The sequence below is a fragment of the Lithobates pipiens genome, unplaced genomic scaffold (assembly GCF_037356315.1).
Source record: "Lithobates pipiens isolate NorthernLeopardFrog02 unplaced genomic scaffold, aLitPip1_a1.2 Scaffold_19, whole genome shotgun sequence".
Taxonomy (NCBI): Eukaryota; Metazoa; Chordata; class Amphibia; order Anura; family Ranidae; genus Lithobates; species Lithobates pipiens.
In genome coordinates, this window is record NW_027507764.1 from 414,833,496 (window position 1) to 414,855,605 (window position 22,110).

General features: G+C 45.1%; 1 protein-coding gene across 3 annotated transcripts in view; it reads right to left on the reverse strand.

Annotated features, from left to right (window-relative positions):
* SMCHD1 (structural maintenance of chromosomes flexible hinge domain containing 1) overlaps window positions 1-22,110 on the reverse strand; it is a 621,656-nt gene that overhangs the window by 392,768 nt on the left and 206,778 nt on the right. For all 3 annotated transcript variants that reach the window (XM_077492529.1, XM_077492527.1, XM_077492528.1), the window contains exon 13: window positions 17,521-17,718. In XM_077492529.1, coding sequence (XP_077348655.1) covers window positions 17,521-17,718 — 198 coding nt within the window. The remainder of the gene's footprint in view (window positions 1-17,520; window positions 17,719-22,110) is intronic.

Below are 22,110 nucleotides of genomic sequence, written 5' to 3' on the forward strand. Positions count from 1 at the left end.
CCAACAACCCTCCCTGCTCCCAGGCAGAACTCAGTACGTCAACAAGCAGTATAACATAGAGAAAAGGAGGGGTGGGTGCTGTGTCGGTTGGTGAATTACAGAAAAAAGGATTTTATGGAGAGTATAAAAATCCTATTTTCTCTTATATTCACCGACCGACACAGCTCCTCTCTGTAACTAAATGGGAAGTCCCCAAGCAGTGCCAAACGAGGGGTGGGAAAAAAAAAGAGCATAAAAACTTCATCCACCATGGCAAGTGGGAACTAGTGAAACTATACCCACACAAAAAAACAGCAGTGGGTGAAAAAAACACCACGCACAACAGGGTACCTTCAACAGGGGTGATCCAAGACCGCAGCGAATGCGGAAGTAATGCAAACAGTGCATTAACATAACAGTATTGCATTTTTATCGAAAACCAGGAAAAAATATGAATTGCATAGTCAATTACAACTACGCGGCCGACTGCAAAACTTTGCAAAACAGGCATCAGCCGATGCACCGATGTCTACCTTGTAGAACTTGGTAAACGTATGGACAGACGACCGGGTCGCCGCTTTACACACCCGAGCGACAGTTGCTTGTTGTTGGAAGGCCCAAGACGTTCCTATTGCCCTTGTGGAGTGGGCCGTGACCGGTAAGGGGGGCACCTGCCCCTTCAAGGCGTAGGCTTGTACTAAAATCTGTCAGATCCACCTGGAAATGGTGGCCGACGAGACCGCCATGCCTTTCTTTGGACCAGCCACCGAAACAAGCAGTGAGTCTGATTTCCGAAAGGGAGCCGTGGCAGGCAAATACACCTTCAGAGCCCTAACCACATCTAGAGTGTGAAGGGCCACCTCATTAGGTTGCTTCGGCTTAGGACACAGAGAAGGTAATACAATGTCCTCATTGATATGAAAAGCCAAGACCACTTTCGGTAGAAAGGACGGTTGCGGACGCAACACCACCTTATCCCTGTGGATAACAAGATAGGGTGACTTGCAGGACAAGGCCGCCAGTTCCGAAACCCTCCTGGCCGATGTGATGGCCATTAGGAATACCACTTTCTGGGAAAGAGTCAACAAGGGAATCTCCCCAATATTTTCAAATGGCGGTCTTTGAAGCACCAAAACTAGGTTCAAATCCGGGGGGGGGTAACGGAGGACACACAGGAGGGACTAGGTGTCGTACCCCCTGGACAAAAGATACCCACTTAGGTGTGCGATGCCAGGGGTCGTCGAAAAAAAGACAGCTAGGGCTGAAATTTGTCCTTTCATGGTGCTTAATTCCAATCTCTGGTCAATTCGTTGCTGGAGAAACAGCAGGATCCTGGATCTGGCAAAGAAGCATGGATGCCATTCTTTCTCCTCACACATAGAGATGTAAGCCTTCCAGGTACGATAGTACATCTGAGATTTCCGTGCCCTCAACATAGTTGGAATCACAGAGTCCGACAGATCCCGGTTCCTCAACACCTGGCTCTCAATAGCCATGCATTGAAAGCCAGCGATGGTAAAGAAGCATGGAAAATTGGACTTTGAGATAGGAGGTCCTCTCGCAACGGCAGTCGCCAGGGTGCGTCTGCCACCAGACGCACCAGGTCTGCGTACCAAGGATGCTGAGGCCAATCTGGGGCAACCAGTATTACCAGGATCCCCTCGGCTTCCACTCTGCGAAGCAGACGTGGCAACAGTTTCAGTGGAGGAAAGGCGTAGATCAGCTGGTACTGATCCCACGGAACCACCAGCGCGTCTGATGCGTCTGCCCACGGATCTCTTGTCCTGGACACAAATCTTGCCACCTTCCGACTGAGACGGGAGTCCAGTAGATCCACATCTGGTGTGTCCCACTTAAGGCACAGCAGCCTGAACGTCTCAGGGTGCAATGCCCATTCTCCTGGGTCCAGCATCTGTCGACTCAGATAGTACACCTGCCAGTTCTCCTCTCCCAGGATGTAAATGGCCGACAAGGCCGGTACGCGTCGCTCTGCCCACCAAAGTATGTGAGCGACCTCCCGTGCAGCGACTGAGCTTCTTGTTCTCCCTTGGTGATTTACATACGCCACAGTCGAGGCGTTGTCTGACTGTATCCTGATCGGATGCCCTTTAAGTCTCATTGACCATGTGTGGAGACACAGCCTGATCGCTCTCAGTTCGAGCAGATTGATCGGCAACTCGGATTCTGCCGTGGACCAGAGGCCCTGAGACGACTGAACAACCATCACTCCACCCCAGCCGGATAGACTGGCGTCCGTTGTGATCACTGTCCATTTCAGAGGAAGGAATGATTTTCCGGACTAAATCACCGGGGACCTCAACCACCAGATCAGTGAGTCCCTGACTGACTGGCTCACCTGGATCTGTCCATTTAAGGACAACTGAGATTTGTCCTATTTTGACAAGATCTCCTTCTGCAGAACTGTGGTGTGTAACTGGGGGTAAGGTACGGCCTCGAAGGAGGCTACCATGAGTCCCAGTACTCGCATGCAAACAGGAGCGAGGACCACTTGCAGTTCATCGGTAGTTTGACCGCGGATCTGAGAGTCTGCAATTTGTCTGAAGGGAGAAAAACTCTCGCTTCCCTGGAGTCCAACAGCAAATCTAGGTACTCCAGACGCTGGGTCAGTACAATCACCGACTTCTTTAGGTTCAACAGCCACCCAAATTCTTGCAGGGTCTGTATGGTGATCGCCACATCCTCTTCTAATTCTGAGGCTCTGCTCTCATAAGGAGATCGTCTAGGTATCCCCCAATCACGAGCCCAAGTTGCCGAAGCAATGTCAAAACTGGAGCCAGTACCTTGGTAAAGACTCGGGGGGGCTAATGTCAGACCAACAGGAAGAGCCACAATTTGGTAATGGGCTTCCGACTGCAAAACGCAGAAACTTTTGATGCCAAAGGCATATGGGTATGTGCAGGTATGCATCCTGGATGTCTAAGGACTCCAGGGAGTCCCCTTGATGGAGCGCAGCGACTACTGAGTGAACTCATTCTATTCTGAACCACTTTCACAAAGTAATTAAGGGCTTTTAAGTCCAAGATTGGACGTACCCCTTCCTTCTTGGGAACCACAGATTTGAGTAGAACCCCTGGAAGCGCTCCGAGATCGGAACTGGTACAATCACCCCGCGATTCAGAAAATCCCTTACCGCCCCCAACAGGGCCTTCCAGCGGACCGGGGATACAGGTATGCTGGAGGGAAATAATCTGTTTGGCGGCCAAGAGAGAAACTATCTTGTAGCTTGTGGAAATCAGATCGCAGACCCATTGGTCAGATAACCGGGAGGACCACCGGGCTGCAAACTCCCGAAGGCAACCCCCCACCCGAGACATGGGTGGGGACAAACCTTCATGCGGTAGCACTTTTGTTCGCAGGCTTATTAGGCTTGCGGTTCCAGAGACGTTTTTGACCGTCCGTGGGCGTTATGTCGGGGTGGGGGTGTTTGGCGAAGCTCTTGTCTGACAAAAAGCCGCTTGTGAGCAGAAAAAAAAGAGGGCCCTTGCCTACGGCGTGGCTCCTTAGCTTTCCTGGCCTGTGGTAGCAGTGTACTCTTAACACCTGTGGCATTTTTAATAATGTCATCTAGTGAGGCTACAAAGAACCGGTCGCCAAGGAAAGGAAGATCCGTCAGGGCTTCTTTGGATGCCTAGTAAGCCGACCAGCATTTTAGCCAAATTAGGCACCTCAGCACCACAGCTGACACTGAAGCCCTAGATAACAGAGGGAGAGTATCCAGGGCCACGTCACAGACGTACTTAAAGCCTTGCACTAGTTGGTCTGCTATTTCCACGCAGACAGGAGAAGCCTGTTGCTCTCCCAATTCGCGGTGCAAAAGTTTTGCCCACTTAGAGTCTCCGACACAAGTGCGGGTTTGCCAGTACAGTTCGCACAGCTGACCCCACAACCCTAAACAAGGAACCAGCCACCACCTCGGCCTTCCTGTCCATGAGATCCTTGAATGCAGGGAGTCCCCTAAACAGGGATCGTGGTTACTTTATTTAACCTGGATACTGGGGCGTCCATGACGGGAGGAGCCAACCATTTCTTGAGAAGGCTTTCCCCAAAGGGGTAATGCACCGCCATGTATTTGGGGACCCCAAAGGTCCGTTGCGGGCGACCCCATTCCTTGTAAATGAACTTGTCAAAAGAAGTCAGTTACAGGAATACCGTTAGGTGAACGTGCTTTCTTGCGGGACCTAAAAGGGAACGGTACATCAGCAGAGGGATCTGCTGACTCCTGAATTTTCAGGGTATCACGCACAGCTGTGATAAGCGCTCCAACAAGCAATTTTTTTTTGCGCACGGACCCGGACGGGGAATCATCCTCACTGTCCGAACGGTCATGGTCAGCGCCATCTAACAAGACAGAGCAGGGGTCACCGAGGACCAGAGTCTGCTTCAGAGCTATCCTCAGAGGATGGAGGGGCAGGGGCCGCTTTTTAGCACCTTTCTTCCCATGCACCGCCTCCATCTTGACAACGAACGAATTGAGGACCACTGTCAGGGTGTCCATGAGGACTGTGCAGTCTGCAGGTGACCCGGTTGCAATTGCCTGGATTTTGAGGGAAGAAACACCAGTTTCTGAAGCCATGCTGACCCTACCGTCTGCCACCCGAAGGGGACTTAGGACAGTGACAGTTCCACACACCTTGCTGCCGCTGACTGAGGGGTTCTAACCCGCCGGACTCACCACCCTGAGGAGTCCTTCGCTGTTTTACAGCAGTGCCTGTGGACCCCTAGGGCTCCCAGATGCAGAGGAACCAAAGCTGTGTCGATGGCAGTCTGTCAGATCTATCGGTGAATGATCGCTGAGCGATCTGAAAAATGCGCTCAGACTACATAGAAGGCTGTCCAGCGCTCTGTAATGACATACAGGAAGCTGAGGGCTCATGAAACGGCTGCTAGAGCACAAAAAACATGGTCCGGCTTCAAGAAAATGGCCGCCAGTGTCCTGATAGGGAATCACCGGGAAAATGGCCACTTGAAGCCCAGAAGCATGCTGTCATTTGCTCACACTGAAAATGGCCGCCAGCCAGCACCACGAGAGACAGAAAAAAGCATGTGGCCGAGAGACAGCGCTGCACCGACACAGGGGCAAACCTCACAGGCACCTCCCGGGAGTTTAAGCACCCCCAGTCAGCCAGAACCCACGTGAGAGCCCAGGGGCACACACACACCGCTCAGTATCCATGCACAGTATGAGGGGCCCCCGAATCAACCTCCCAGGGAATGCCCAGCTGCTCAACCCTGCCGAGACCGGGAGAGCTGTACTTACCAGTCCTGAAGAGCTGGGAGACATTCCATTGTAGCCAACTCCTGATCAGTACAGGGAAGGTTACTGGCTCGGCATACTGTGACGCAGACATCAGTAGCCCAGTCATATGTATGCCCCGGAGCATAAAAGCTCACGACCACCTCTGGAGCTGAGGTATGTCGTGGCCTGCCAAGCCGTAGCTGCGACCTGCACACGCTCGATGGCTGGACTGGGGAGACTAAAAGGATAAGTGAACCAGCCTGTCACCCAGCCGGCTGTTGATAGAAGATCACAGGATCATTCATATTGGGCAAAAAGCAAAGCTTCTGCATCAAAAAACTAGGCAAAATAAAATTGAGGCTGCTAGTGCAGAGTGTGGGGGATTGTAGCCTAAGGGATCGCCCCCCTGGGCGGAACTAAGAGTTCTGAAGTGTTGTATTACAACTTTGCCTAGTATCTCCTAGTGACAGGGCTAACAACTCATTTTGTTACAGAGAGGAGCGGTGTCGGTCGGTGAATATAAGAGAAAAGATCTTTCCATCACACCCTCAGAAAAACAATGGGAATTATCTCTTAACATACATAAGGGATCGAGGAATGTTAAAACACAAGAAAATGGCTATAAAATTATGTTCAGGCGGTACCGCACTCCAACCCTTTTACATGAATTTAGCCCCACAATTTTAGAAACATGCTGGAGATGCCATGCAGATGAAGGCACCTTACTGCACCTCGGTTTTAACCTTCTGGACAGAGGTGCACAAAATAACGTCACAAGTCACTTCATACGACATAGAAATCTCCCCAGCTCAATTTCTGCTAGATCTCTCGCCCCCTTGCCGCATAGAACATACCACAAGTCATTAGCGATGCGCATGATAAATGCAGCAAAACAATGCATCCCTATACATTGGCATTCAACTCACACTCCTACAATTCGAGAATGGTTCGCTAGAATCCGAAAAGTATCAGAAATGGAAGAATTTATATGGCCCCCACCAAATTCACCAAAAAATGGAGCTGCTGGTTACATTTACAGATGACACCTGAATAACTCAATCACATTAATCCTCCTAACTAGAGAGTCAAACACTTTCTAGTGCTTAAACTCCATATATACAGATAGCCAAGCCCTTATCATACCTGGTTTCCAATTTCATAACTACTCCCCCAAACATACAAACAAACCTGTGGGGAGGTCAGAGAGGACGCCTTTTCCTTCCCCCCTATGCTCCCTTCTTCATTCCCTCTTACTCCCACCCACCTTCCCACCACTCCCATGATTATTCTCCCTTCCCCCCTCCTTCATGTACATATCCCCACCTGTGAGATACATGGCCCAGTTGCCCATCTCCCACACATGTCCGCTTGCTCCATTACACTCACTACCATTTTAGACTATAATGGAGCCTGTGCCGAACACAATACTAATACCTCACATCTGCTAAACCCCCCCCCTTTGTGGAGGCATAGACACTAGGCTTAAAAAGATGCATAATAAACCTATCCATTTCTCCAAAACTCAATTAGTTCTAGATATTTCCTGACGCCAAGGTCTCAATCCTGTTAGGGGCTACTTTCTCGAGATATACAAGCATTACCTGAAGCACAAACTGGGCGGAAACACTTCACGTGTAGGAATTCCATCCGAAGTACCTAAATCTTTTAAGCTGTGGTATATTGGTGTCGCTTGTATTCTCATTGTTTATGTATATATGAAGCATTCTGTAAATGTTACCTAAACTTACAAATAAAAGAAATTGTTGGGAAAAAAAAAAAAAAAAGAGATGGGTAATGGATGGGTCTTTCAGCATGACAATTAACCAAAATATACAGCCAAGGCAACAAAGGAGTGGCTCAAGAAGAAATACATTATGGTCATTGAGTGGCCTAGCCAGTCTCCAGACCTTAATCCTATAGAAAATGTATAGAGGGAGCTGAAACTTCGAGTTGCCAATCGACAGCCAATAAACCTTAAGGATTTAGCGAAGATCTGTAAAAAGAGTGGACCAAAATTCCTCCTGAGATGTGTGCAAACCTGGTCACTAACTACAAGAAACATCTTACCGTATGTGCTTGCTAACTAGGGTTTCTACACCAAATACCAAGTCATGTTTTGCTTGGGGATCAAATCCTTATTTTACTCACTGAACTGCAACACAACGTATGATTGATTACAGCAATTACTTGGTACCAGGACTGCTCACAGTGGCTCAGTACCATGATCTGTAAACAGCTGTGTCTGGTGGATTCAGGCAGTTACAGATCATGCCACTGCACACCCCAGAGATGCAGCTCTGGGAGGACATATGGGTAAATCCTCCTGCAGGAGAGCACCCATCAGGCCATATATATATTGGCCGAGTGGGAAATAGTTAAACAGCAAAATAAATAATCCACTCCAATTTTTCCAAAGCCAAGGAGGATCTTTTTAACTTTGCTTGGACAATTATTGACCTATTTAAACACTTAGAGATAAGAATGACAATTGCTCAGTCACACAACCCTGTAAAATCAAATTACATTTTATATCATTTTTTTGAGACACATAGAGCTTTCCTTTGGTGGTATTTAATCACTTGATAAGACAACACCAAGCTTCAAAAAGTCTACCTCACATGACCCCCCCCCCCCCCCCCCAATCAGGTCAGTTCCCCCAGGACAAAGGTTTCCTTAGGGGAAAGGCATTGGAAGGAGCCAGTTGTATTGTCGGAGAGCATGGTCCGCATTGCAGGTGGCCGTGACACAATTTTTTTTGTCTTTAACCCCTTCCTGATCAGCCGTCATAGTTGTACTACAGCAGGCTGGCTCCCCTGGGTTAAACTACGTTACCTTGCGTTGGTTCGCCTTTTGACCAGTAGAGGGCGTAACGCCGGAGCCGATGCGCATGACCCACGAGGACCCACGATTGTCCCACACAGACAGAACAGAGATCTGTCAATGTAAACAGACAGATCTCCGTGATGTTAGGGGTGCGGAGAGCGATCTGTTGTTCATAATTATTATGAACAACGATCGCTCTCCTCAGGCAGTCACCTCCCCACACAGTTAGAATCACTCCCTAGGACACACAATTAACTCCTTGATCACCCCCTGTTAACCCCTTTCCTACCAGTAACATTTACACAGTAATCAGTGCCTTTTTAATCGCACTAATCGCTGTATAAATGCCAATGGTCGCAAAAATGTGCCAAAAGTGTCCAATCTGTCCGCCATGTCGCAGGCCCCAAAAGAAAATCTATGATTACGGACAATTAGTAGTAAAAAAAAAATTATAATAAAAAAAATGCCATAAACCTTTCCCCTATTTTGTAGATGCTATAATTTTTGCGCAAACCAATCAATATATATGCTTATTGCACTTTTTGTTACCAAAAATATGTAGAAGAATACATATCGGCCCGAACTGCAGAAAAAAAATTTGCTTTTTAAAAAAATAAATAAAAAAATTGTGATTTTTATTATAGCAAAAAGTACAATAGTATTTTTTTTTTTTTTACATCTGTTGCTGTTATTTTTGTTGTTTACAGCATAAAAAATAAAAAACGCAGAGATGATCAAATACCACCAAAAGAAAGTTCTATTTGTGGGGGGAAAAAAAGACACCAGTTTTGTTTGGGTACAACGTCGCTCGACCGCACAATTGTCTGTTAACCACTTAAGCCCCGGACCATTTTGCAGCTAAATGACCAAGCCCCTTTTTGCGATTTGCGAAAAAAAAATTCCCACAAATAGAGCTTTCTTTTGGTGGTATTTGATCCCCTCTGCGGTTTTTATTTTTTGCGCTATAAACAAAAATAGAGCGACAATTTTGAAAAAAATGCAATATTTTTACTTTTTGCTATAATAAATATCCCCCAAAAATATATATATATAAAAAAAAAAAATCCTCAGTTTAGGCCGATACGTATTCTACTACATATTTTTGGTTAAAAAACAAAACAAAAAAAAAACCTGCAATGAGCGTTTGATTGGTTTGCGCAAAAGTTATAGCGTCTGCAAAATAGGGAATAGTTTTATGGCATTTTAATTTTTTTTACTAGTAATGACGGTGATCAGAGATTTTTATTGTGACTGCGACATTATGGCGGACACGTGGGACAATTTTGACACATTTTTCGGACTAGTGGCATTAATACAGCGATCAGTGCGATTAAAAATGCACTGATTACTGTATACTGTAATCGCGAGACACCGGCGACGATCAGGTCCCGCGACCATGGAGCTCAGGACTGGGGCAGCGCGTGCGACCCACAGCTGGGCACTTAAAGAGCAACATACCTGTACGTGCTTGTGCCCAGCCGCGCCATTCTGCTGACGTATATCGGCATGAGGCGGTCCTTAAGTGGTTAAAATGATATAGTGCTGTATCGCAACAGAAGGCCTGGTCATTGAGCAGCCAAATCTTCCGGGACTGAAGTGGTTGAAAACAAATAGATTTTTATCAAAAGATATGCACTTTTAGTCTTCCTGCAATTTTTTCTCATGCATCATGTTAATCGGGGATCCACTTGAGCCCTTCAAGGAAGGTATAGAGGAATCCATTTTATCAGCCGCAGATGAGTGTCCATGCTGGGAGCTGTTGTCCATTGTTAATCTCTAAGCCCTTGTACACACGGTCGGAGAATCCGTCGGAATGTGTCCTATCGGACCGTGTTGTCGGATAATCCGACTGTGTGTGGTATGCATCGGACTGATTCCGTCGGACCCAATTTTCCAACATGTTGGAAATATTTTCCGACCAACTGGTTCGATCGGACATACTCCGATCATGTGTAGAGAATTTTGATCGGACCAAGTACCACACATGCTCAGATCAAATTCCTACATCAAAGATATTGGCTACTAGTCCCATCGTAACGAAATTACGTCATCATGTTCTGAATGATCGGATTTTTCGACAACTTAGTCCGACTGTGTGTATGCAACAGTTTCAGACAAGATCCGACAGGCAAAATCCGACGGACAAAGTCCGACCGTGTGTACAGGGGCTAATATTTGGCAGACAGAGGAATGCTTGTGGATTAGCACACACGCTTGTGACCTATGTGGGTCTGGTAAGCAGCCAATTTTATTACCTTTGAGCACGGTGGTGTCTTCATACTAAAGAATCCACACGCCTTGGGATCGGCATCTGTTCAAATTGGATAAGATAATTGGATGTGTTTTCAATTCAGCCCATTCAATCTGCTGAATTTGATTTGATTTACTTTCACAGACTATTTGGAACCTGAGAGAGACTGCCGATATATATTTGCTCTCTTATCGGTCTTCAAAAAGTTTTGGGAAAAAGGATATGCAGATCATCACATCCAAAAGGCAAGAGACCAATATAGAGAAGGCATCCCGAACAAGAATATTATTACATCTGCAAAAGACCAACATGATATACTCTTCATCACAACGTTTGATGATCAGCACTGTGCTATAAAAAGAGCTGTCCAAAAGCATTGGCCAATTTTGGGGCAGGACAAAGCACTTGAAAAAATCCTCCCCAATAAACCTCGGGTAGTGTTCCAACGTGCAAAAAATGTGAAAAGTTTAATTGCCCCTAGTCGCCTTAAAGTGGTTGTATACTCTTTTTTTTTTTACTTTTACCTACAGGAAAGCCTATAATAAGGCTTACCTGTAGGTAAAAAAAATATCTCCTAAATCTGTACGGTTTAGGAGATATTCCCCTCGGTATGCGTCGCTGACTGCAGCGGCACATGCGCACAAGGGGATTCTCGGCTGAAAGCCCGGCATTGGCCGGACCCGGCCGAGATGAAACCTCCTGCGTCGATATCGCGGATCCGGCCGCTCACAGAGCCGGAGACGCGATACCCGGAAGAAACACAGAGGGAGCATGTCAGCTCCCTCGGCGTGGATCGGACCAGATGTCGGGGCCTCGTTCTAAGGTAAGTATTTCATAATGAACTAGTATGCACTGCATACTAGCTCATTATGCCTTTTCCTTTGCAGGTAGAAAAAAAAAAAAACCATCTGCGGGTTTACTCCCGCTTTAAAGATAAAGAAAATTTGAAAATGCAAAACATTCCTCAATTCTTTAAAATTACAGGATGTTAAAGATGTAAAGGCACTAAATGTAAAGAGTGTAAATTAATTTCTCATGGCCAGAAGTCACTTAGTTGTAAAGATGGCCGTACCTTCTACATTAAACAAGTCATATGTCGCAATACCCAGTTTGTTATCTATGGGTTGAGGTGCCCATGTGGGTACCTCTATGAAGGTCGAACGGTGCGGGCGATGAGGACTCATTTTGGTGAACACCGTAGGTTCATAGAAAAAAAGGTTGAGAAGCATAGTGTGCCACTTCATTTTAAGCATAACATGATGGCAGTACTATAGGGTTGGAACGCTTTGCTATAGAACCCATACCTATGTCCATCTTGGAAGGTGAAGGTTTTGCTTGTTTATGTAAACGTGAATCCTTTTGGATTTTTACTTTAAACAGCATGACACCGGAAGGGTTTAAATGAAGAAATAGAACTAGGTACTCTCATATGATAATATCCCATTTATAATAAATTCCAATTGTTATTATCTAGTTTTTAATTTTAATATTTTTAAATTTAAGTTTTTTTTTTATACATATTTACACACACACACACACACACACATTTATATATATATATATATATATATATATATATATATATATATATATATATATATATATATATATATATATACACATATACATATACATATATATATATATACACACACTATTATCCTAGTTTCACACTCTCGTCTTATAGATTGTATAATTAGACTATTATGACATCCAATAGGTATCTGTTCCAGTATAGGATCCCAGCATACACATAATATAATATCATATACATCTTCTTGACAATTCACATCAAAAAGCCCCAAAAAAAAATGAAATACATTATACATATATAATAAATACTATGAATTATTATATTGGATATATTATGAGCTTTTGCATCTTTATCGATATGATGTTGTATCATATATCATGAATTCATTTGAAATGTATGACTATGCTCTCGCAGTGTGTTTTTCTGTGGTTGATGCTATTAACCTATATATATAGTATGTCTTGTTTTATATTTTATATAGTACTTCTCAAATAAGTGTTTTCAATAGATTTTAATAATATATGATAAGAATGTTCTCGTCATTATTAAGATTGATATGAAAGTTAGTGTACTTTTTCTATACTGAATTGTATTATACATTTTAGGATGCTGTTGCGATATAACCAACTCAGCTTTGTAGATACTTCTTGCTGTGTACTCCGTGCTCCTGGACTGTATGATGCCATTGGTTCATGGTTAGGAGGGGCGGAGGGTTCGAGCATATAAGATCACTTGAGGATATGAGGGCGTAACCTGAAGGAGGCCATGCCTCCAAACACATATTGTCCTAGCAAGCGCACAAGTGTACAAGAGGAGTTAGCTGTATCACTGTACACCCCCTCCCCAGCCATGAGTGATGTCACGCAGCGCCGGCTGGTCCGTGCAAGTGCTTTGAGAGGGGTGTGATACAAGGAAGCAGGTGGCTTGTGCTTACTGAAACTCTTCATCACATCTCAAGTCGCTCTGAGCCAACTGATCTTTACAGCCCAAGAGAGGAGGCTTTTATGGAGCTGTTTATGCCTTTTTACACCGGATGTTTGTGAGTGCAACCCTTGTTTTTATATATTGAACTTCATCAATTAAACGATAACACACTAGGGCTGGCGTGCGCTGTATCTTGCTTTATATATTTTCAGATTCATGTCCACCACCCAGTGGACTTGTGGGAGAGCTGCAACACCTAGAGCAGAGAATATACATTCAGACTGTTTACTGTTGGAATAGGAATAGAGGGGACAGTGCTACACTTGATTTGTTGTGTGTGTTTGGAAGGGTTCTTCTGGTGCAGTAGACTTAATTGAATTGTCAGCACTTCCCTTCACCTACACATGATTGGAGGAAGCCTACAGCTAAAAGGAGTAGGGGACCTGGTTTATATTTTTGACCAAGTGGCTGCGGTAATAGGGAGTCTACATAAGGTGCTCTTAGCATGTTAATGTCTGTGTGAATTTAGAAACTCTATCCTGTGATATATGGATTTAATTTTCCATTTCCCCAATATGAGCGATTCCTCTTTTATAGAAGGGGGTAATTTTGACCTTCAGTTGACCGGGACACATAGCCTAGCCCCATTAATCATATGAACCAACACAAACTTATTGTATAAACGAGCAGAGACTGCAGTTAAAAGGTATTGGGCTGGTGTGAATTTAAACAGAAGGGTAGAAACCAGCACAACCATGTCACAAACTACCTTCCAGAACCCTTGCATCGCTGGAAATGGCCAAATGTGAAGTAGAGTGCCCTTTTCCTTACCACAGCGCCTACACTGGATACTGATGAGGATATTCTATACAGTAAGGTGGGTTTTACTATACCAATAGGACCTGAGCTCGTAGCCATTTTCTTGCATGGAGATATTTAAAGACTCCTTGTGTATGTAGGTGTTGATAGCCCACCCAATCACTCTCAGTCAGATTCAAACCCAGATCCCTTTCTCAAGCTGCGCAAGTCATTCCCGACATCGCAGGAGCATCGACAGTGCCTTGCAATGTATTGAGGAAGGTGCTCTGATCTGATGAGACTAAAACTGAACTTTCTGTTCATCAAAGAAAACGCCATGTCTGGCGCAAACCCAACACATCACCCAAAGAACACCATCCTTTTCAGCAGTAGGACTGGGAAACTGGTCAGAGTTGAGGGAAAGATGGATGGTGCTAAATACAGGAATATTCTTGAGCAAAACTTGTAGCACTCTGTGAGTCATTTTAGGCTAGGATGGAGGTTCACCTTCCAGCAGGACAATTACCCCAAAAACACTGCTAAAGCAACACTTGAGTGGTTTTAGGGTAAAAATGTGTTGGAATGGCCTAGTCAAAGCCCAGACCTCAATCCATTAGAAAATTTGTGGTCAGACTTAAAGATTGCTGTTCAAAAGCCCAAACCATCCAACTTGAAGGAGCTTGAGCAGTTTTGCAAGGAGGAATGGGCAAAAATCCCAGTGGTAAGTTGTGGCAAGCTCATATAGACTTATCCAAAGCAACTTGGAGCTGTGATAGCTGCAAAAGGTGGCTCTACAAAGTATTGACTTTAGGGAGATGAATAGTTATGCAATTGACTTTTTCTGATATTTTGTCATATTTGTTGTTTGCTTCACAATAAAATAAGATAAAAAATCTTCAAAGGTTGTGGGCATGTTCTGTAAATTAAATGATGCAAATCCTCAAACAATCCATGTTAATTCCAGGTTGTGAGGCAACAAAACACGAAAAATGCCAAGGGGGTGAATACTTTTGCAAGGCACTGAATTGCTCCTGTTCCTCAATTACAGCATCCAAGTTTTGGCTATGGCTTTCTTTCTGTGTTTGTCCACCTGTAGGCTGGTTGATGTAGTCAGTCTGGGTGGAAACTCAAACCTGTTATAAGTGAGCTAAACCCTCATTTGGATACTTGCGATAGAGAGTGATATGTGTGTTGTTCCTGGTCAAGCTCCCCATCTGTCTGCCCTGCTGTGTATGACTTTGGACCGGATTATTGGACTATTCCTTGAACTCAGCCTGCATTTTAGTTGTACTGTCATAGAACCCAGTAATCTGTCTGCTAACCACAAATATTTTGCTTTGCTCAGTTCGCATCTGCCCTGGTATGGTGGCCAGGCACTATAGAATTGTGTATAAGTACTGGGGGCAGATGAATAGTTATAAGAGACGGCAGAAAGTTACTCCAAGATTAAAAAGCACCCATGGAAAAAGAACTGTGTCATCAGTGTGTGGACACTCCATAGCCAGAAATGAAGTCGACTTTCTCAGTAGGAAGGAAAGAGTAAAGTGATTGTAAAGATTTGTTAAAAAAAAAAAAAAAAAAAAAAAAAAAAACACACAATAATCGTTACTTACCTCCTCTGTGCAATTGGTTTTGCACAGAGCCGCCTGCATCCTCCTCTTCTCTGGTCCCTTTTGCTTCTCCTGGCCCCTCTCTACTTTCGAGTGGCCCCTAAGCCAGCAGCTTTCTGTGGGGCACCCGAGTAGAGTCAGAAATCCATGTATCCATTCATACACTGATCCCTGACCTGGCTCCACCCTCTTTCTCCCCCGATTGGCTGCCAACCGCAGGAGCCAATGGCGCCACTGCTGTGTCTCGGTCAATCAGGAGGATTGCCCTATTGTTGTATACAGATGATTCACTGTCAGACCTTGTGTTTACATGTAAATAACCGTAATTCATATGTAAATAGCGGCAGCATTACTAAGTAAAAAGCTGCATCCAGCGGCATTGTTATGTAAATCATGCTCTCCTGCAGTGAGGAGATGATGTGCTGTAACTTCTAGCAACCAATCAGTGAGCAATATTACTGTACAGTAATCTCTAGCAACCAATTAACAAGCAGAAATCATTTGCTGTAACCGCTAACAACTAATCAGTTAGCGATAATGTGTGCTGTAACCAGTCAGTAAGCAATAATTCACCAATTGCTGCCTGATCTAATACAGAAAACAGATTTTAAGTCTAGCTGCTATTTACTTTATGTCTCAGAGCTGGTGGAGAGTAAAAAAAACATATATAATGTTTGGGGGTGCTATGTCATTTTCTAGCAAAAAATTAGGAATTTTACTTGTAGGAGAGAAATGTCAGAATTGGCCTGGGCGCGAAGTGGTTAATATTGATTGGACCCTGGGCAAACAAGAAATGTTTGCCCAGGGTCCAATCAATATTAACCACTTCGCGCCCAGGCCAATTCTGACATTTCTCTCCTACAAGAAAAATTCCTAATTTTTTTGCTAGAAAATGACATAGCACCCCCAAACATTATATATGTTTTTTTAGCAAAGACCCTAGAGAATACAATGGCGGTCGTTACAACTTTTTATCTCGCACGGTATTTGCGCAGCAATTTTTTGAACACGTTTTTTTCAGAAAAAAAAAACATTTTCATGCTTAAAAAAAAAAACACAGTAAAGTTAGCCCAATTTTTTTGCACAATGTGAAAGAGGAGGATACGCAGAGTAGATACCCAACATGTCACGCTTCAAAATTGCACACGCTTGTGGAATGGCGGCAAACTTTGGTATTTAAAAATCCCCATAGGCGACTTTAAATTTTTTTACTGGTTACATGTTTTGGGGTACAGGGGAGGTCTAGGGCTAGAATTATTGCTCTCGCTCCAATGTTCACGGCGATACCTCACGTGTGGTTTGAACACAGTTTTCATATGTGGGCGGGACTTATGTATGCGTTGGCTTCTGTGTGCGAACTCACGAGGCAGGGGCGCTTTCCTTTTTTTTTTTTTTTTTTTGTATTGTTAAATTTTTTTATTTTTAGTTTTACACTTAAAAAAAAATAAAAAATTTATGATTTTTATTCCTATTACAAGGAATGTAAACATCCCTTGTAATAGGAATATGGCACATATTTACAGTGAGATATGGGGTCAATAGGACCCCATATCTCACCTCTAAGCTGGGAAGAATAAAAAAAAAAAAGATCCCGTCTTCCCTGCCAAATCGGCACCGTTAATTTGAATACCGAGGCCAGGCGTGACGTCATAACATCGCGCCCGGCCTCCGAACGATCAGAGACTCCGGGGACGATCTGGTCCACCGGAAATCTCTATGGTAACTGGCGGGGGCGGCGGATCCTGTCACCGACTCACCGATGGAAGCAGTGAGTCGGTACAAGCACCGGAGGGCGGCGGGAGGGGACGTCCCCCCCCTCCCGTAAGAATGCTCAAGCGGCGGAACAGCCGCTATGATCGTTCTTATGGTGCAGGGAATCGCCGGCTGCAAGCGCCGATAACTTAATGATGTCTGTGGCCTCAGGCATCATTCAGATATAACCACCGAAAGCCCATGACGTCAATAGACGTAGTATGGGCCCAAGTGGTTAAAGATGGCCCTGGCCCTGAACCCAGAAAAAAGCCAGTGATGTACATATACGTGACCGTGCCTGTACGGGGAAAGGAGAAACACTGGATAAAGACTGGATAAAGACTACACATCAGTGATCAGCTAGTCACAGCTATCACATAATTGGGAGACATTCTGCTAGCTCCCGATCATTAGAACGAGACCCAAAGCTGTAGGTAACAGCTCGGTCTTAGTGCTAAGAGCATGCTTCCAGCACAAACACAGGATCAAATAGTGTATATGAGGTTTCCAGCAAAAAAAAGTCCACTTCTTGGACACTGCATATACAGGTTGTAAACAGATTAGGAAAAAGAAAACAAAAAGTATAACTTACCAGTTGTCCAGCTTTGTAGGTTTTTCCATCCCACTCTATGGATGTATATGCTGCCCAAGGAGTTTGCATGCGCTTTGAAGCTATGTCCTGACGAGTAATGATACCTTTGAAGCCCAAAAAATGTATTTGCTTGTCATATGTTTCATGGCAATTTTTTAACCATGCTGCAAATTCTCGATCAATTTTTACTCTCTGCTCCTGGAAAAAAGAAAAAAAACAAACAAAATTAATTTTACATGCTGTTGACTTCATAACATTATAAACCTAAAACCTACAGTTGGAGAGAGACTGCGTGGGAATATCAAGCACACAGAGAAGTCAGGGATTGAATCAGCCTCTAAGCCTTAAACAAACATAACATTTTCCCTTTCGATGGACTGTTCCTATAAAACTGGACTCCGATGTTTAATTCCTGTCAGGGCTGGGCTCAGCCCTTCCTTCTCTGAGCTGGCCACTCAGCTGTCAGCCAATTGCCAGCTCCCATCTATACACAGTGACTCACCTGTTGACGATATCCTGCTCGTCAGTCCTGCCTACTTAAGCCGTTCAGTCCAGATGATCTCTTCCTTTGCCTTGGTCACAGCTCTAGAGACATCCTCCTGTGTTCCTGTTAAAGACTTGCCTGGCTGACTTTCCTTCTGGCTTCAGATCCGGCTTACTGTTCTAGTATGCTGTTCTCTAGCTCCCTGACGTTTTGGTTCCAGTTCCTGAACTCTGGCTATGTTTTGACTACGTTTAATCTGTTTACTTTTTTTATTATTAAACAGGTGTGATTTAAATGTGCTTCTGTCTCAAACTGATTCATAGTATCTATCTGACAATTCCTTAATCATCATAATCTTAAAAAAATAGCTCAGTGACAGTCAAGAGTGGATAGTTGCTAACTATTCATAAAACCATGCAAGTGTGCTAAACAAAAAATCACATTAGTTTATATTATTGTGGTTAAAGGATACGTTCACTTTTTGGGAAAAAATCAAAGTTACTTTACTGGTAACGTTTTTTCCAGGAGTCTTTCAGGACAGCACACTTGAGACCTCGGCTCCTCCCTTCTCAGGAAACACCGCCTCCACCAGATCTTTAAAACCATTCTTTCTCTCCAGCCCTTCAGCTTTTGCACGAGCACCTCCGGCTAGACTAGGGAGACATAAGGATACATCATAAAAAATGACACATACCTGATGCTCTCATGTCCTAATGGTAAGATATTATTTTGGGTGGGTACCAGTGCTGTCCTCAAAGGCTCCTGGAAAAAAACGTTACCGGTAACTTCGATTTTCCCTCTTTCGTCTTTCAGGACAGCACACTTGAGAGGATAAGCGAACACTTACCCTAGGGTGGGACTACTGCTTGTAGGACTTTACGCCCAAAGGCCTGGTCCTGGGCAGACAATAAGTCCAGTCTGTAGTGCTTAAGGAAAGTCTTAAAACTTGATCATGTTGCTGCTCTGCAGATCTGCTCTGATGTAGCACCAGCCCACTCTGCTTGTGACGTTGCCATAGCACTAGTGGAATGGGCCCTAATACCTTCCGGGACCTCCACCCCCTTTGCTATGTATGCATGACTGATTGCCAACCTTATCCACCTGGCTATAGTATTTCTAGAGGCTTTGGACCCCTTCCTAGCTCCTGAAAAAGAAACAAAAGAATGAATCAGACTTCCTGAATTGCTCCGTAATCTCCAGGTATTTTAACACACACCTCCTGACATCTAACTTGTGAAAGACATGTTACTGTTCCCTCACAGGATTTGAACAAAAAGTGGGCAAACAAATTTCCTGACTTCTATGGAATTGTGAAGCTACATTTAGCAAAAAGGCCGGATTGGTTATAAAAATAATCCGATCCAGAAAAACCTGAAGGAAAGGCGCCCTCCTTGAGAGGGCTTCTAGCTCACTAACCCTTCTCGCGGGTAGTGATTGCTACCAAAAAAACCTTGAAGGTTAAAAATTTTACCATACAAGAACGGATAGGCTCAACAGGATCCTCTGTAAGAGCCTGCAATACTAAAGATAGATCCCAAACTGGAAAGGGATGTAAACTGACTGGACTCGGTCTACTTAAACCTTTAAAGAACCTGGAAACCCACTCAGTGCCTGCGACACCAGTGCAGATACCAGTACTGGTCGCATGGTCGACCCCACAACCATAAACAAGGAACGAGCCACTGCCTCAGCCTTCCTGTCCGGGAGGTCCTTAAATGCAGGAGTCCCCTCTACTGGGATCGTGGTTACTTTTTTAACCTGGATACTGGGGGGTCCACAACTGGGGGAGCCGACATTCCCATTTTTTGAGAAGGCTCTCCTCAAAGGGGTAACGCACCGCCATGTATTTGGGGACCGAAAAGATCTGTTGTGGTCGACCCCATTCCTTGTAAATGAACTTATCAAAATAAGTCAGATACGGGAACACCTTAGGTGAACGGGCTGGCTTAAGGGACTGCTACATCAGCAGAGGGATCGGTCCTGGTCAGCGTCATCTGAAACGACAGAGCAGGGGTCATCAGCCTCAGCAGGGCCCGAGTCTGCGTCAGAGTTCTCCCCGGCGGACGGAGGGGGGGGGGGGCTGGGGCCTTTTTTTACCACCTTTGTGCCCACGCACCGCCTCCATCTTGTCAACGAACGAATTGAGGACCGCCGACAAAGCGTCCAGATGCACTGTACAGTCTGCAGGCGAACTAGTTGCAAGTGCCTGGATTTCGGGGGAAGAAACACCAGTTTCTGAAGCCATGCTGATTCTACCCTGTCTGCCACCTGATGGGGACTTAGGACAGTGATGGTGCCACCCTCCTAACTGCTGCTGGCTGAGGGGCTCTTTCCCGCAGGACTCACCCCCCTGACTGGTTCTGCGCTGTCCAGCTAGTAGTGCATGTGTCAGCTCACAGGTGCATAGGAGATCACACTGCGCTGTCAGGAGCTGCTGCAAATGGCGCTGAAGCTGATCAAAAACAGGTTTAGGCTTCAAGAAAATGGCCGCCAAGCGTGCAGTATAAAAGACATAATCACAGGGAAAATGGCCGCCGAGCTACAGGGAAGCATGCGGCTCCCTGACCCACCAAAGATGGCCCCCCCGAACACTGTATACCATGAGGGACAGTGACGCAAACAGGCACAGAAAATGGCGGTGAACAGAGCTACAGCAATCAACAGACACAGCCTCCATAGAGAGATTCACAAACATCTAGGGCACAGCCAGCGCAGTTCCCCCTCACATTCCCCAGTACATGACACGCACACCACTCTGCAGCATCCCCCACAGGGAGACGGGGAAGTTAGATAGGGACAGGGAGAGAAGAGAGGGAGGTGAGGGACCCCTAAAATCGACCTCCCAGGGAATGCCCAGCTGCTCAGCCCCACCAAAGCAGGCGCAGCAGTCCTGCAGAGCTGGGAGACATTCCATCACAGACCCACTCTCCGATCAGTATGGGGTGGCTGCTGGCCTGGCACACTGTGACGCAAACATCAGTAGCCCGGTCATATTTTTTCCCCCGGGGCAGTACGCTCGCCGACCACCTCTGGAGCTGAGGTATGTCGTGGCCAACCCAGCGCGGAGCTCTGGTCTGCACACGCTCACTGGCCGGTCTGGGGAGACTACAAGCATAAGAGTATCCAGCCTGTCACCCAGCCGGCTACTGATAGCAGATCACAGCATCTTTAATCTTGCGCAAAAAGCAAAGCCTCTGCAGAAAAAACATGGACTGATGGGCCTGCAGGGTTCCTAGGTCTTTCTTCACTAGGCAGAAAAAAACTAAGGCTGCATGGCAGGCTAAGGGGTTGTTACCTAAGGGACTGCCCCTCAGGTGGAACTAAAAAGTTCTGAGTTTTAGATTACATGTTATCATGTTATGCCTAGTCCTATCCTAAAGGTGGCGTAACAACCCAATGGCTAAAGAGAGGAGCTTTGTCAGTGAATATAAGAGAAAAGCTATTTTTTTCCTGTTTAGGCCAATTTGTATTCATCTATATATGTTTGATAATAAAAATCACAATAAGCGTATATTGATTCATTTGAGCAAAAGTTATAGCATCTACAAAATAGGGAAAAGATTTGTGGCATTATTATTTTTTTTACTAGTAATGGCGGTGATCAGTGATTTTTAATCAAGACTTATGGTGGACATATCAGACACTTTTGACACATTGTTGGGACCACTGACATTTATACAGCTATAAAAATGCACTGATTACTGTGTAAATGTCACTGACAGGGAAGGGGTTAACAGTAGGGGGCAATCAAGGGGTTAACTGGGTTCCCTAGGGAGTGATTCTGTGGGGGAGGGGACTGAATGGTGAGGATACTTACTATGAACAACAGATCACTCTCCTCACCCTTGACAGCACGGAGGTCTGTCTGTTTACATTGACAGATCTCCATTCAGTCTGTGTGGAACGATCGCAGGTGCCCGGCGGTCATCGCGACTGTCGGGTACATGCATCAGTTCGCCCAGTGGAGCCAACCTGCCGCAATACAACTGCAGCAGCTGGTCAGGAAGAGATTAAAGGCGGAAAAATTTCTGAAATGATTTCTTTGTCTCATGTTTTTACATCACAGAAACCTGACATTTTAACAGAGGTGTTTAGACTTTTTATAT